The 15,783-nt window shown below is 33.8% G+C and overlaps 1 protein-coding gene across 1 annotated transcript; it reads left to right on the top strand.

The window, feature by feature from the left end:
- Positions 1-13,413: 13,413 nt before the first annotated feature.
- LOC128185692 (beta-1,3-galactosyl-O-glycosyl-glycoprotein beta-1,6-N-acetylglucosaminyltransferase 3-like) lies at positions 13,414-14,479 on the top strand. The gene has a single exon (XM_052855319.1). The coding sequence runs from the start codon at positions 13,429-13,431 to the stop codon at positions 14,440-14,442; it is 1,014 nt and encodes a 337-aa protein (XP_052711279.1). The 5' UTR covers positions 13,414-13,428; the 3' UTR covers positions 14,443-14,479.
- The last annotated feature ends 1,304 nt before the right edge of the window (positions 14,480-15,783 follow it).

Genomic DNA, 15,783 nt, shown 5'->3' with positions numbered 1-15,783 from the left:
TTTGCTACAACTTTTATGACCACAGAGTTGATTTATGCCATTAGACATGACTCCGACCCTTTATTTACAAATTCAATGTAGGTTCAATTAATCTTTCCCTAAAATACATATAATAAATCATTGGTCTGACATTACTGGATGTCAAGTCAGTTTAAATGTTACATGTACATAGTATTTCCAACATACTGTAAAACGAGAAAATATGGCGCACTACAAATTTTAGCGCCTTTGGCGCAGCTGCCTCTGAGCGCTAAAATTAATAGTGCGCCAACGATTTTCCATATGTATTAAATTTCTTCAAGTTGCAAAATAATAACGTCAGTCCATTTTTAAGGCTATATAGAAGTGTTCATTTATATATCAGATGCTGTCGGTTGTGTTTGTTTAAACAATTACACAGGTAAACGGTAAGGGTTATCGGGTATAAGTGCCTAAACATGGATTTATTAATTCAGTTTTAATTGCTTTTTAATATCTCTCATTAGCACCTTGAAAATTGGGCTTCTCCTCATGCCACTTCCATTTACCGCCTCGAGGTGAAAATGTGATTAAGCGTGGCGATCGTTAACGCTGACAATACATGTACATGATTGATCATAATTTCTTTGATCTCTGATGAGTGGATATAAAGATAACAAGACGATACCTATTTTTGTGTTTTTTAATGTAAAATTACTGTGAAAAAGATTCTCTCATGGTGATCGAAACTCATGGTAAATGTAGCATTCGATATCACTTAGTTTCGGGACTCTTCTAGTGTTATCCAAGTCGACACGTTAAATTCAAAGTCCGATAACTCAAATTTGTTTACCAACAAAAATTACATATCATCGCCAATAAATGAAGTTTTCATATCTATCTACTGACGATTTACACAAAAGTAAATGTATTGTTCTCAACGACAGTTAACCGTGCATGCGAGATAGAAATAAAAGTCGTTGTGTTCACGTGCTTGAGTAAACACATGAATAAGTTTTGGGCGTGATCGTTTATCAAACATCAACATTTTTTGTATTTTTTTAAAGAAAAGATGCATGCGCTAAAATATAATTGCGCTAATGCACTGGCACTTGCGTTTGCGCTAAAATACGTATGCGCCAAAGTTTCTCGTTTTACAGTATTCCATTTTTGTGTATGATATAAGGAAGATTATATACTAGTACATTTGTAAGTGCAAAAAGGTAATTTTGATATTTTTCACAAAACGTTATCCAACAATAAAAAAATTATATAAAAAAATATTGTCACATAACCAGTTAATCAATACAAGAAGAGAAAAGATGTTCCTGTGACAGAAATTTGGGTTTTTGTGTGGACAGATATTCATAACCATTTGTCAACCCTAGATTGATAAAGACTAAATATCCAGAGAAATGAGTTACTCTCTATGCAATGTATTGCAAGAAAATGAGTAAGTTCAACAACTTGTATTTTTCACAAAAGTTATAAAAAAAATCCAAATCCACAGATAAATCCAAATCTTTGGTAAATGCATAAATGATCTGATAAACAAAAGCTTCCTATCAGTAGTCTGACACAACAGTCGGTGATCAAGAAGAAAAATCAAAAAATGATCGGTTGAATTACACGTAAATGCTTTGAGAATTTTTTAAACTATCACACGGGTCAAAATGATAATTTCTTTATCATTTTTAAGTTCTTATGGGTTTATTTTAGTCCATTTGGGTAAATAGATGCACCAGCGCAGCTCTAATCAGGTTATAAATCCGAACTTTTTTAAAATAAATTTAATAACTTTAAAACCAGTGGATAGAAAAGTAATGCAAGTCGAACTCGATGAGTGTAAATTGCTGTGTTGGATAAATGGTAGGATATAGGCCAAAAAAGTCTTTATTTAAAATTAATTACCTAAATACCTGTTCATCAAAAATAAAAGTCGTTATAGAGCTACACATAATGTTTGAAATTAAACCAAAATTCGGAAAAAAATAGAAAAAGAGATTGGAAAACGAAGTGAAGACGGAATAGCTGACAAACCGGAATAAAGAATAAAGCCCCCCCCCCCCCCCCACCCGAGATTTATATTCTGAAAAAAAAATAATTAAAACAAACCATCCCCAAACTCAAACAAATTTCAGAAAATCTATTTTTTTTTTAAATCGCTATCTGCTGATTGAGCCATCACGAATACCCCCCCCCCCCCTAAGGAAATGTAATAACAAGAGAGAGAGAGAGAGAGAGAGAGAGAGAGAGAGAGAGAGAGAGAGAGAGAGAGAGAGAGAGAGAGAGAGAGAGAGAGAGAGAGAGAAAGAGAGAGAGAGAGAGAAAGAGAGAGAGAGTCGATGTAAAACAAACGTGTGCTACCGATGAAGAAGGAAAGAAATTGGGCTCACAAGATCGAAAGTTGCAGGAATCATCGACACGTATGGAACGCCCCAACTGCCTCATGTAGGTAATCTTCATATTATAATGATACTTCAACATTACATGATGGTACTTCAACATTACATTCTGATATTTTAATATTACATGATGGTACTTTAACATTACGTGCTGATACTTTAACATTACATGATGGTACTTTAACATTACATGCTGATACTTACACATTACGTGATGGTACTTTAACATTACGTGATGGTACTTAAACATTATGTGCTGATACTTTAACATTACATGCTGATACTTTAACATTACATTTAAATAAAAATCAAAAAAGGAATCACCAATAGGATTTGAACCCAAAACACTTCATGGTTGTATCCATTACTCCAGGACAAAACCAATGAGCCACGGGAGACTTAGCAATATGCGGTATAAAGTAGTGTTTGAAACATTTTTGTCTTATCTATGGACTTTGTTTTCTTTTAACCTCCAAAAATATTTGGAAAAAGTACACACTTGGTCATCTCTCCGTCGTTTAAAAAAACCCGGTATTTTTAATGTTGAAATATGTCATTGTTTAAAAACAACTGTAAATAAAAGGGATTTTGTATGAATTGCATCGCATTGCTATATTTAGACCCATATTATGATAAAACCTTTGCATTACAAACATACAATGCTATCACTAATATGATTATTTGATATACTGCGTGGGGTTAATCAATCAAACTTATTTTAACTATTATAAAACCATTACAGAAGAGTTATTAAGACATTTATTTGTAGATTGGAGCATTATACGAATGATCTTCATTTAGAACAGTTTGATGTTGCTTGGATACAGGTTTCAAATCCACGATTTGATTGTTTAGTTTAGATTTTGAATCTCAATTTATAATCGCGAATTTCGTATTTCGAATGTCGAATTTTGAATCTCGAATCTCGAATGAGCCCTCTGGGCTTTCGTATCACACATAGACATTTTTGTCATTTTTGTCATAGCAATTTCAAATGACTTTTATGAAAAATGTCACGTTTAAATCATGTCTCTCTAGAAACATTTTTAGATCTGCGTCTATACTTCAGAGAGAGAGAGAGAGAGAGAGAGAGAGAGAGAGAGAGAGAGAGAGAGAGAGAGAGAGAGAGAGAATTATGTTACACGACTTGATATCAATTAAATACGCATATACAGAACAGCTCACGAGTATCCCGACATAAACACCGACCACCGTGTTTGAAAGTCCACGCTGAGCGTGGAAGTGTCGGTACCTTTGATCTATTGTTCTCTGTTACGGCCACGAAACGAAAAAAAACACGGTGCAACACGGACAATAACACGGTGTAACACGCGGTATTTACCTGTGAAAAAAGGAGGATTTAGGAATAAAACTTATAAAGAATAAAATATTTATTGATGTACGTAAGAGAATGAAAGAAAAAGACAAAGAAACTAGAGCAGAGCTCGTGGCAAAGCCACGAGTAGGTCTTCCGTTGTTGCTGCGGGTTGAAAATATATGTGATATGGTGTCAAACGATTATAATGACTAAACTTTCAGTTCTGCTTTTGTTATAAAAACGTGTTTTAATTGAAAGCCTGTATATATAACGTGTTTTAAAAAAGAAAGGAAGAAACTGTTTTAGGAAAACTATTTGTCGAACACAGTTTGTGTAATCGTTTCAAAAATTCTTTAAAACATGAGATGTTTAATGGCGAGTTAAATTTTCAAAGGGTAGCAAGCATTGTTATTATATCTATGATACGAGTAGACTTGGACATTCAAAATAATATATAATCAGCGAGAAAAAAAAGATCAGCGGGAGAATTTATGCAAAAGCGACCATCTAAATTTTACACGTGCTGTTTCATAGAGACACCGCTATGTAACGTGAATTAAATAACCTTATTAACAGAAATGAATATTACTTTTCTTGACGATGTAATAATGTGCAAAATCCTTATTTTTATGTCAGTGGGTTGACTAATTTAATTGAAAAAAACTTCAATTGCACTTGCGTAAATTGGAATTCTGGGAAGGAATTAGACAGCCCGTGTTAGATAAATTCGAAGAAGTTATGAAACTGGTCAGTTTCTAGATCAAACTGTGCATTGATGTATTAATAGACTATCATGAGTATCGTCAGTAGCCACGGTCCGGAATCCGTATGTGCAGTCATACACTGTATGTACATCGATACACCTTTACCTCCTCACCTACAGCCATACAAATGAGGGTGCAACCTTCATATACACATGCATAGTATTATAGTTCTGGAAACTATTTATCTTGTATTCTAATATATTAGGTATTCATTGTTCACCTAAAATTAGTATTCCACTGGCTGTAGCTAACCTTGTAAGTAAATGAAGTTGCATTACAACCTCATAGTACACAATTTCAATTAAAAGGGGTTTTTTTTTTTTAATCAATTTTCATAAATTAGCAATAAATAAAATCCCCAATAACGCACTTAAGTGTAACTTTGTGAAGCGCATATATTTTTGGGAGGCAGATATGTTGCTATATTATAGTCTGCAAGTCAAGTGAACTATCATGGTCTTTTAAAGAAATAAGAAGTCTGCTGCATTTGCAGTACTTTGATGATTTCTATGGCGATCGACTGCATTGCATAATGTAGTCGTATTTCCCAAGAACAAAATTTCCTTTGACTTCGAACTTTTAATTATTATATATTATGAATTATTCTGTTCATAACTATAGAAGTTTAGCGTGTTCAACAGGTTAATTTATTAGCCACATTCCAGGCACGTAGCATCGGGGGGGGGGGGGGGGGGGGGGGCGAGGCCCCCACCCAATTTTTTCTTGCTTCAACAAATTTTTTAATTTACATATAAAAAAATGAATTATAATGGAGTTGGCCCCCCCTCCCTCCCCCACTTTTTTGGAAGTAAGTAAAAAATTGATATGAAAATAAGGAAATGAAAAGTCAAATTGAAGTTAGCTGTTCCCCCCCCCCCCCCCAGGGATTAGGAATTTCATGATTTGGAGGGTAAAAAATTTTGGTAGAGAAGAATTTTTTTTTTGGAAGTAAAGTTTAGTCTATCCCCCCCACCCACCCCCACGGATTAGGATTTTGAAGATTTTTGGAAACTTTTAATTCCCCCCCTTTTTTTTTTTTTTTTTAATTTTGCTTGTCAAGATTTTTTGGATGGGTCTGGCCCCCTCCCCCCCCCCCCACCCCCCCCACACTTTCAAAAACGATGCTACGTGCCTGCATTCTCAGGTTACGATTTCACATCTTCAATGTGAAGATGATTGACTTCAAATAAAAGTCTAATTGTTTATAAAAGCACCCTTCCAACTGTTACTCAATTACATATGTTCTGAGTCGTGTGCACTAAAGCGACACAAGATTGTCGGTCGCACGTGGCGTTTGAATTAACACAGACTGACCGAATAAACAAACGGGTGGGAAAGTAAAAACACGTTGAATAGAAAATGTTACACATAAGAAGAAGTCACCAAAAATGATTTTCGACAGATCTGGATATCTTTTCGCCAATTTAAAAAAAATCCAGTGCGAGTACTTGTCAGCGGGGCGTGAGGAGGGGGGGGGGGGGACGCAGCAATGAGTTCGCTTCCACACTGAAACGAACAACCATGTATAAGAAAAACTACAGAGTGATTAATATGTGACCGATAGAATCTAATCTTAAGTTGTTTAAAACTCATGTGAATATTCTTTAAAATAATCAAATGCCTCAATTCAGGAAAATTGAGGACATTCTTTTATCGTGCTAGCACCTACCGCAAACATGTAACATAGAACTTTGATATAATTTGATTTGATTTTTAAACTACTTTGTACGCTATCGTATAATTAAATCAATGCTTAATCAACTGTTCAAGTAAAATAAATTTATCTTTTCATCTGAAACCTATATAACAGTTGAAAACATAATTAAATATAGTTCTGTCCGTGCAAAATATGAAACATGAACGCGTGATAAGGTACATGTAGAAGAACACGAGCCGACCACGGATCACTTGTTCACTAGCGCTGGATCTCCTCGGTCATGTGCGAGGGATAATCATCATTAAATATTTGGGGGGGGGGGGGGGGATTTTAAATTTTTTAGATATACAAACCAACCATTAATTTATGTCTGACGATGTTTCCGATTTGGAGTAATATCGTTCATTAATATTCATTTACAGTCAAATGTTTAATTAAATAAATACAAGATGGATAAACTTTTATAACATAAAATTAAAACAGTTCTTGTATTTACGGCTATATAAACTCAAACACGTTCATATTCATCTAAGTGTGCGTCGCGGTGTGCGAATCTTGTGTATTAGATAACCGCTTACCGCTAGGTAGTGCAGCCGTGGCTGATCTCCTCGGCCGTGGACGAAGGATAGATTACGTTAAGGTACAACGCACAGACACGCACAGCTAAGAACCCAGGAAGATTTGAAAAGTTTGCAGTATAATGACCATATTCTATCAAATAGAAGTTCTTTATTTTTAACTTAAAACCCACAATTGATCTATGTCTGATATTGCTTTAGATTGAGAATGACATTGTTTTTATTAATTAACTGAACAATTTCTTAATTGATACCCAATCGTTTAGTCCACAAACTTTTATATGTAATCAAAACTAAAACAATTCTTGAGTTCGCGGCTAAATAAACTCATATATGAGAGACACAACTCTCGTGTATTAGATAACCGCTGACCGCTAGGTAGCCCAGCCGCGACCATGGTGACCGATTTTCTCGGCCGCGGGCGAGGGAGAGTTTCGTTAACTTGGCCAAATTGCCGCGAGTACTGGTCAACGCGTATTACTATTTACCCTCATATTATGCAATACCCGAACACAAAAACAGTTTTATGAGCTCAATAAAGTCACAAACAACATTTTTTGCAGCGACGCCCATATCGAAAAATTTACCGTTTTAGAGTTATTAAGCAAAGACTTTTAAGGGATCTAGACCCCTCATTTTAGGGGCTAGCCCCTTTTTTATGGTATCAAATGAAAGCTCGTAATATTCTGCACAACTTTTGTTCTATATGTGTCTAGAAAAAATTTACAACTAAAAAGTTATTGAGCAAAGATATAAGCAAAATTTTACATTTTTTGAAACACAAATTTCGATGTAAGTTTTTAAGAAGTATACGTGGGTTAATCAAACATGTAAAACTAGGAGGACAACGTTCAAGGTGTCTACATTAAAGATTTATAAATTAAAATTACTTGCTATGGATCAACTCAGAGCCTTTGCAGGTACACGAGACCCACTAAAAAATATTCAAAGGGGAATAACTCAAAACCGGAAGTAGCGATTTCACAATATTTTGTGCTATAGTAAGCTATTGTCATTTCCAATAAACCCTGAAAATTTGAATAAAATCTGATGACAAACAAGCGAGATATTACAGTTTAAAGAAACGTCTAGAAGAAAAAGAAGAAGAACTAGAGCAAAGCTCGTTGCAAAGCAACGAGTGGGTCTTCCGTTAATATCGGAAGTTAAGCTGGAAGTCCCTGTAAGAAAGCTCTTAAACCAATAACAAGAGTAACTAAAATAAAAAGATGAAAAAAATAGAATTATTCCTGGTACGACTTAACAAAATACGAATGATTTTAAGTTCGACTTAACAAAAACCTTTCAAATTTCAAGAACGACTTAACAAAAAAAATCCGAATGTGTTCAAGTACGACTTAACAATTATTTTTGGTACGAGTTAATTTTACTTTGAACATTATGCTTATTTTTAAACCAAGGACGCGGAAACAAAATTTCCGGAAAACTCAATTTTTAAACCCCGATATCTCTGCAATGCATCGTCCTATTTTAAAATGGATTTAAGTTTTACATTAAGCTTAATATAAGCTTCTTTGCTGATTAATATCAAATTATTTGTCAGAAAAGAGTTATTATAAAAAGACTTAGTAGACCTCCTGACCCCTAATTTTAGGGGTCAACCCCTTTTTCTTGATATCAAATAAAAGTTCTCGTTAATATAAAATAATTTTGTTTAATAATTGTTCACCGAATTGTAAACCGTTCTCGAGATATCTAAACAACTGTGTTTCAGGGGCCGACCCTTTTACCCCTTACCGGGGCCACTAACAACAAAATTTTTGATATCGTATTGTGCAGAACATTTTTTTGATCAATTTTTGTTCTACATTACTTTTCAAAATATTTATCCTTTTTCAGATATTAATGATCAAAGTTTTGAATTCTGGCCCCTTGAAACCCGTAATTACGTAATATATGACTTAAGTATGGTACTGTATAGATATACAGCTGCACAATGAACATTTTTGCTTTTATAATTAATAACAAATTATTGTTCAGTAAAGAGTTATTGTAAGAAGACATTAGATTCCTCTTGGCCCCTAATTTGAGGGGCCAGCCCCTTTTTCTTGATATCAAATGAAAGGTCTCGAAAAAATAAACATGATTTGTTTTACAAGTGTTCACGAAATGTTAACGGTTCTTGAGATATCTGTACAAATGTGTTTTAGGGGCCGACCCTTTAACTCCTAAATGGGGTCATTAATAAAAATATTTAAGGCTGCATATTGTACAGAACATTATTTTGAGCAACTTTTGTTCTACATTGCGTTTAAAATTATTTCTCCTTTTTCAGATATCAATGATCAAAGTTTTGAACTTCTGGCCCCTTGAAGCCCCTAATTACGTAACATATGGCTTAAATATGGTACTGTATAGATAAACAGCTGTACAATGCACATTTTTGGTTCTATAACTAATAACAAATTATTGTTCAGTAAAGAGTTATTGTAAGAAGAATTTAGAGCCCTCTTGGCCCCTAATTTGAGGGGCCAGCCCCTTTTTCTTGATATCACATCAAAGGTCTTGCAAATATAACCATCTTTTGCATTACATGTCTTAACAAAATATTTATACATCAAAAGATATTACAGAAAATGTGCGAAAATTTCGTGGAAAAATTTGGTGCTAATTTTCAGGTTCAGGCGAGCTTCGAAGCCTTGCACTATTTCCATTAGTGAAGGCAATGGGGTACATCTACATACATTCATCTACAATCCCTGAAAATTTCAAGCTTCTATCTTGATTAGTTTCGGAGGAGATGCGTGGACAAAATGACCCTTAAAATTTACAAAATCGTCAATTTCTGAAACCGGAAGTGACGTCATAAGTTCAAAGTTTGACAACCTCGAGTATTAACAATACCAAACAAGTTCTAAAAATTTCGTGAAAATCGGTTGAATAGTTTTTGAGATATAAGCCACCAAAAAAGTCAGAGGAAGAATAATAATAACTAGAGCAAAGCTCGTTGCAAAGCAACGAGTGGGTCTTCCGGTAATGTCGAAAGTAAAGCTAGAAGTTCCTGTAAAAAGCAGGGTTCTTAAACCAACATAAGAAACTAAGACGAAAAAAAAATCGAATTATTCTTGGTACGAATTAACAAAATCCGAATGATTCCAAGTTCGAATTAACAAAGCTTATCGATTTCAAGAACGACTTAGCAAATACAAATCCAAATGTGTAAAAGTACGATTCAACAATTATCGAATAATTTTAGGTACGAGTTCATTTAACTCTGAACATAAAACTATTTTCTTAACCAAGAATGTGGAATCAAAATGTCCGGAAAAATCAATTTTAAAACCCCTATATCTCTGTATTACATCGTCCGATTTAAGAACGGATTTCAGTTTTGAATTATGAATAAAAAGCTCTTATTTTCTGTTATTATGATTAATTACAAATTATCGCAAAAAATAAGTTATTATGAAAAGTCTTCATAGCCCCTTTGGCCCCTTATTTGAGGGGTCACTCCTTTTTTCTTGATACCAACTGAAAGGTCTTGTAAATATAAACATATTTTGTTCAACATGTATTCACGAATTGTTGACCGATCTAGAGATATCCGAACAATTGTGTTTTAGGGGCCGACCCTTAAACTCCTTACCAGGGCCACCAACATATATGTTTTAGATACCATATCGTTAAGAACATTATTTTAAGCATTTTTTGTTCTATAATTCTTATCAAAATATTTCTCCTTTTCTAGATATTTAAGATCAAAATTTCGGACTTTTGGCCCCTTAAAACCCCTAATTACGTATCATATGACATATGTATGGTACCGTATAGATAAACAGATGTACAATGAACATTTTTTGTTCTATAATTGATAACAAATTATTTTTCAGTTAAGAGTTATTATAAAAAGAATTTACAGCCCTCTTGGCCCCTTATTTGAGGGGCCAGTCCCTTTTTCTTAATATCAAATAAAAGGTCTTGTAAATATAAACACATTTTGTTCAACAAGTGTTCAGAAATTGTTGACCGTTTTAAATATATCTGAACAATTGTGTTTTAGGGGCCGACCCTTAAAATCCTTACTGGGACACCAACAAAAATTTTTTAGAAAGCATATTGTTAAAAACATTATTTTAAGCATTTTTTGTTCTATAATGCTTATCAAAATATTTCTTCTTTTCTAGATATTTAAGATCAAAATTTCGGACTTTTGGCCCCTTTTAGCCCCTAATTACGTAACATATGACTTCGACATGGTACTGTTTAGATAAACAGATGTACTATGAACATTTTTGGTTCTATGATTGATAACAAATTATTTTGCAGTAAAGAGTTATTGCAAAAATACTTTAGAGCATTCTTAGCCCCTAATTTGAGGGGCCGGCCCCTTTTTTTAAAAGCAAACGAAAGATCTAGTTAATCTGAACAACTTTTGCATTACATGTCTTAGCAAAATATTTACACATTAAAAGCTAGGGCCGAAAATGTGCGAAAATTTCTTGAAAAAAATTGGTGCCAATTTTTAGCTCAGGCGAGCTTCGCCGCCTTGCGCATTTTTTAAAAAATCAAATAAATAGGATCATCTACAGACATTCATCTACTATCCCTGAAAGTTTCTTATTTCTATCTCAATTAGTTTTTGAGAAGTTACGTGGACAAAATGGGCCTTAAAATTTCACTAAATCCTCAAAATCTCGAACCGGAAGTGACGTCATCAGGTAGAAATTTTATAAAATCAAGTGCTTTTGATGTTCAATACGTCCTGAAAATTTCATGCAAATCGGTCTAGTAGTTCACGAGAAATAGCGTTCGAAAAAAGTCAGAAAAAAAATAAAAAATAAAATAATAATAAGGAAAAGAAACAATAGAATAACAAGAGGGTCTTCCGTCGGAAACGGAAGACCCTAATGAAAAAGAATCCAAAGAAAAACAAAAGGGTCTTCCGTTGGAAAACGGAAGACCCTAAAAATAATAATGAAGAATTTCCAACAGAATCAGTACAAGGTCTTCCGTTGGAAACGGAAGACCTTAATAAAAACAAATAAATTTTTTAGGCACGCAATTTTCAGACGTATGTGATTGTTACGGTTGATTTTTGTTTATATTAAGAATCGATATCGCCCACATAAAGGTTTGATCAATTAAAACACTGACACTTTCTTTTCCTTTTTAACATTCAAATAAAAGGTTCCATATGTTTTTGTTTCAGTCCGTTTTTAAACGAAGTAGTAATCGTAGTTACTGTAGTTTGGCAGTTTCAATAGTGCATAGAACCATAACTGTGATCTTTTCTCACTTATACTCTATTCAACGATAACAAATCTAACGGGTTGTCGAAAACAAATGTACTTTCTCTAAGTAATATAATCATACAGCTTTATATCTAATATATTTTCAAATTTTCTTTCTTTTCTACATATGTGTGATGTACTTGTCCATGTAGTACCGCACGGTACATATTCATAGGGCTCAGAATCCGTGGATCGGTACTTGATGTTTTTTTTTATTTCATCTTTATAGCAACTTGAGTTTAGAAATTATTTGTGTTCCAAGAAACTACAGTTTACTCAGTATTGCAATAATTACTGTTTGATTTTTTAATGATCGGCATATAAGAGAGAGAGAGAGAAGAGAGAGAGAGAGAGAGAGAGAGAGAGAGAGAGAGAGAGAGAGAGAGAGAGAGAGAGAGAGAGAATACCAGTATGAGTTTGATTTAAGTACATTTTACTTGTAATTCAGTGTATTAAGTTAGATTTATAGTTTCCATTTCATTGAACCCTTTTCCCTAAAATTGCGATAGAATATATGCAGTCAGGGTCCACGTGCTATCCCTGTCAATCAAATCAGCCCGCGAAATAGACCACGTGCTCCTTCCATGATATGGAAAAATGCCGTTTTATTGTTTTTTTAAGTCCGCAAAATAGAAAAATGTTTAATAATGAAGTATTTAGTTCCCATTCATAAAAAGAAAAATGTCAATTTTTGACCGATTTTAATTGAATTATAGAAAAAGCGTCACTTCTGACGTCATTTACTGCAAGTGAGTGCAAATATATCAAATAAATATGTGAAAAATATATTTTATATCAACACTTCTAAAAAAATAACATAACATTTAATTGTAACCGAAACACTTTAAAAATGTCAAATTATGGGGGCCAAATATAAGTCATATCATATATAGTTCTTTGATTTATATTTATATTCAAAAGTTAGCCATATGGGCTTTTAGATATTTATGTAATACCTATATCTCAATCAAGGGGGAATATTGACAACGTACAAAGTTGGATATTGCGACATTTACACCTTTTGATCTACCGGTACTAAAAGCATGTACACTACACATAGGTACTGCCTTGCTGATCATCCTGTAAACATTTGTTGAGAAATATTTTTGTAAACAATATTGTTACTGTCATTCTAAACATGTGTTTAACCGTTTTCATACACAAGATCATCTACTTCACGTACATGCATCCGTATTTGTTTGTTTGTTTGTTTATTTTTTGTTAATTATTTCTCATCCTCATCGATCTATACGCCACACTCCAATAACTAAACTAATTACTTTAAAAACGTAAGGCATTTAGCTATACGTGAAATCACAAGCTGCATCATTGACGGTTTGACATGAAAGGAACCATGGACTGTTTCATTTTTAACGTCCATATTCACCGTTGCATCATAATTCAAACGCATAGTTTAAAGTGTCCCATATACTACGACACTTGTTGTCCTAGATTCGGAACAGAGTTTGGTATTTTCGAAAAAGGACAATAACATTATAATGCGGATATTAGTGAAAAAAATTCGACAATTGTGTGCAATTTCTCTATTTCTCTTCTTGGTGCAATTAGCAATCAAAGTTTTTAACGCGAACAATGTATCCTTTAATTTTGAGACCATGAAACCGTACTATTTTCTGGCCAAGAACTTAAAATCAAACAAAAATGAAAGTTTGAGGATATCCGGGAGTTTCAAAAAACAAAACAAATTCAGCACCATTGTAAAAGCCGATAATGTATCTTCAGAAGTCAGTGAGAAAACAAAGGATAATACGGACTGGAAAACGCGGCAGAGAGCCATGATGATACGCCACTGGGAGGGTTTCGGTCCAAGTGCTCCGAGAAATAAGACGCGTGTTTCCTTTTCGCCACTTTATAAGATATCAGAGAGGATAACTAGTCCTCAAAAACAGTTCAGCTTTTTCAATAAACGGAGACAAGACCAAGAGCATGTCAACTGTAAGCTTCTTTTTGACGCCGATGTAAAAGAAGTGGTAAGAGCAAATCGCTTAAGTAAGTTGCATCCACAGTCCTTTCAAAGAAACGGCTTTATTAATCAGACAAGAGATTGCGCCGCTTTTGTAAGTTCCCGGAGATACATAATGGATCCATTGACTAAAGAAGAAAGGGACTTCCCAATTGCATACAGCATCGCGACTTACAAAAATCCAAAACAGTTTGAAATCCTTCTTAGAGCGATCTACCGACCGCAGAATGTGTATTGTATTCATGTGGACAAGAAAACGAATTATACAGTGTACAAAGAGTTTGCAAGCATTGTCCGTTGCTTTCCAAACGTATTCCTAGCTTCGAAGAGAATAGAGGTTTACTGGGGCTCAATGAGTGTTTTGACGCAAGATTTGATTTGTATGCAGGACCTACTAAAGTTCAAAAAGTGGAAGTACTTTATCAATTTAACAGGTCAGGAATTTCCTCTGCGAACCAATTACGAGCTTGTAAAGATTTTAAAAATTTATAATGGTGCAAATGATTTAGAAGGGCTTATAAAGCGGTAAGATTTTTTTCTTTTTATTTGAAAAGATATATTATCAAAAATATGCATGGGCCTAGCATCATCATGTTCTTAATTTAGATTTAGGGAAAAAATAAATCAGCGTAGCTGTATTGACTAAAATGCATTTTTTTTACACCAATACTGCTATCATATGGTCACTTTTACCCAAGAAGTGATTTTCTATATAGAACTTTTACAATAAAGTTTTTCATTGTATGAAATTTATTCATTTCATTTTAAACTTAGTTTTTGATTAACAAGATAGGATTTTTGTTATCTCCTTTTAGAGCATTTAATATTGCATTCCTTTATTACGCGCGTTAACACATACAGATTATGTTTTATTTGATTATCGAGGGTGTCTCACATTCTTTGTAACTATTTCCTTTTGAACCTTGTGAAATCAATTAGTGTCACGGACATCAAATGCCCCGAATCACTCAAAATAATTTGATAAACAAACTAAATGCTTACTTGCGACATCTATAATACCCTTTTTGTATAAAACCCTACGTAAAGCTCTTAGGTAAATTACACATATCGATACTTTTTGTTCGGAATCCTCATTGCGTAATTGACGTAATCTTATTAAAGAGGTTAACTCATGCACTGGACAGGGGACACTATCTTTCTTTGTCCGATCACTTCTTCCTCGGACATTCAACAATAAAGACGTACACTTTACTTCAGTCTCTTGTCCAATTTTGCAGGTAAATCATATTTTACTATTTGTCTTATTTTGCTTATTTTGTTATGCACATTTTTATGCTCTGCGTTTGAAATGCATATCTAACTTTTGTTTACTTGTTTATGTATTTTGATTGAACATGTAGTCCATTACCACGAGACAAAGCATTGTTGATAATTCAAATTTATTTGTTCTATATTTCAAGTTGAACACAAGTTTTATTCTTCAAATTGTTTATCAGCTATTTTGGAATTTCATTTTCTCTACCAAGTACGGTTTTTACTTTCTTTTACAACTTTTATCTGTGCAAAATGAAACTAACTTTTAGCTCGCTCGGCAAATCTCTATTTTACCAACAATGTGCGTGCGTCTCAAGTGTAAGTAATTGTTTTATGTGTAGTTTAGTATCATGTATTTGCATATTACACATTTCGTCATTGCATATTGTTTGATTACAAGTTTTTTTGTTTTTGCTGGATTTGAATGCTCAGTTTACATAGATTTTGTATACAGGTAGCAAACATGTTTTGTGTGTGTATGATCTTTTTATGTAGTCAGTAAAGTGTGTAGGTTTAGACAAAGCATTCTTTTAATCTTGTGTTTACTCAAGCATTATCCCCTTTTTTCTTGTCAACCGGGAGTTAAGATCTCTTC

Source organism: Crassostrea angulata, chromosome 5 (assembly GCF_025612915.1).
Source record: "Crassostrea angulata isolate pt1a10 chromosome 5, ASM2561291v2, whole genome shotgun sequence".
Classification (NCBI taxonomy): domain Eukaryota; kingdom Metazoa; phylum Mollusca; class Bivalvia; order Ostreida; family Ostreidae; genus Magallana; species Magallana angulata.
This window is presented reverse-complemented; position numbering and strand designations above follow the sequence as displayed.

Excerpts from the sequence above, each read along its gene's own strand:
- LOC128185692 (XM_052855319.1), top strand. The coding sequence starts at position 13,429 with ATGCGGATATTAGTGAAAAAAATTCGACAATTGTGTGCAATTTCTCTA.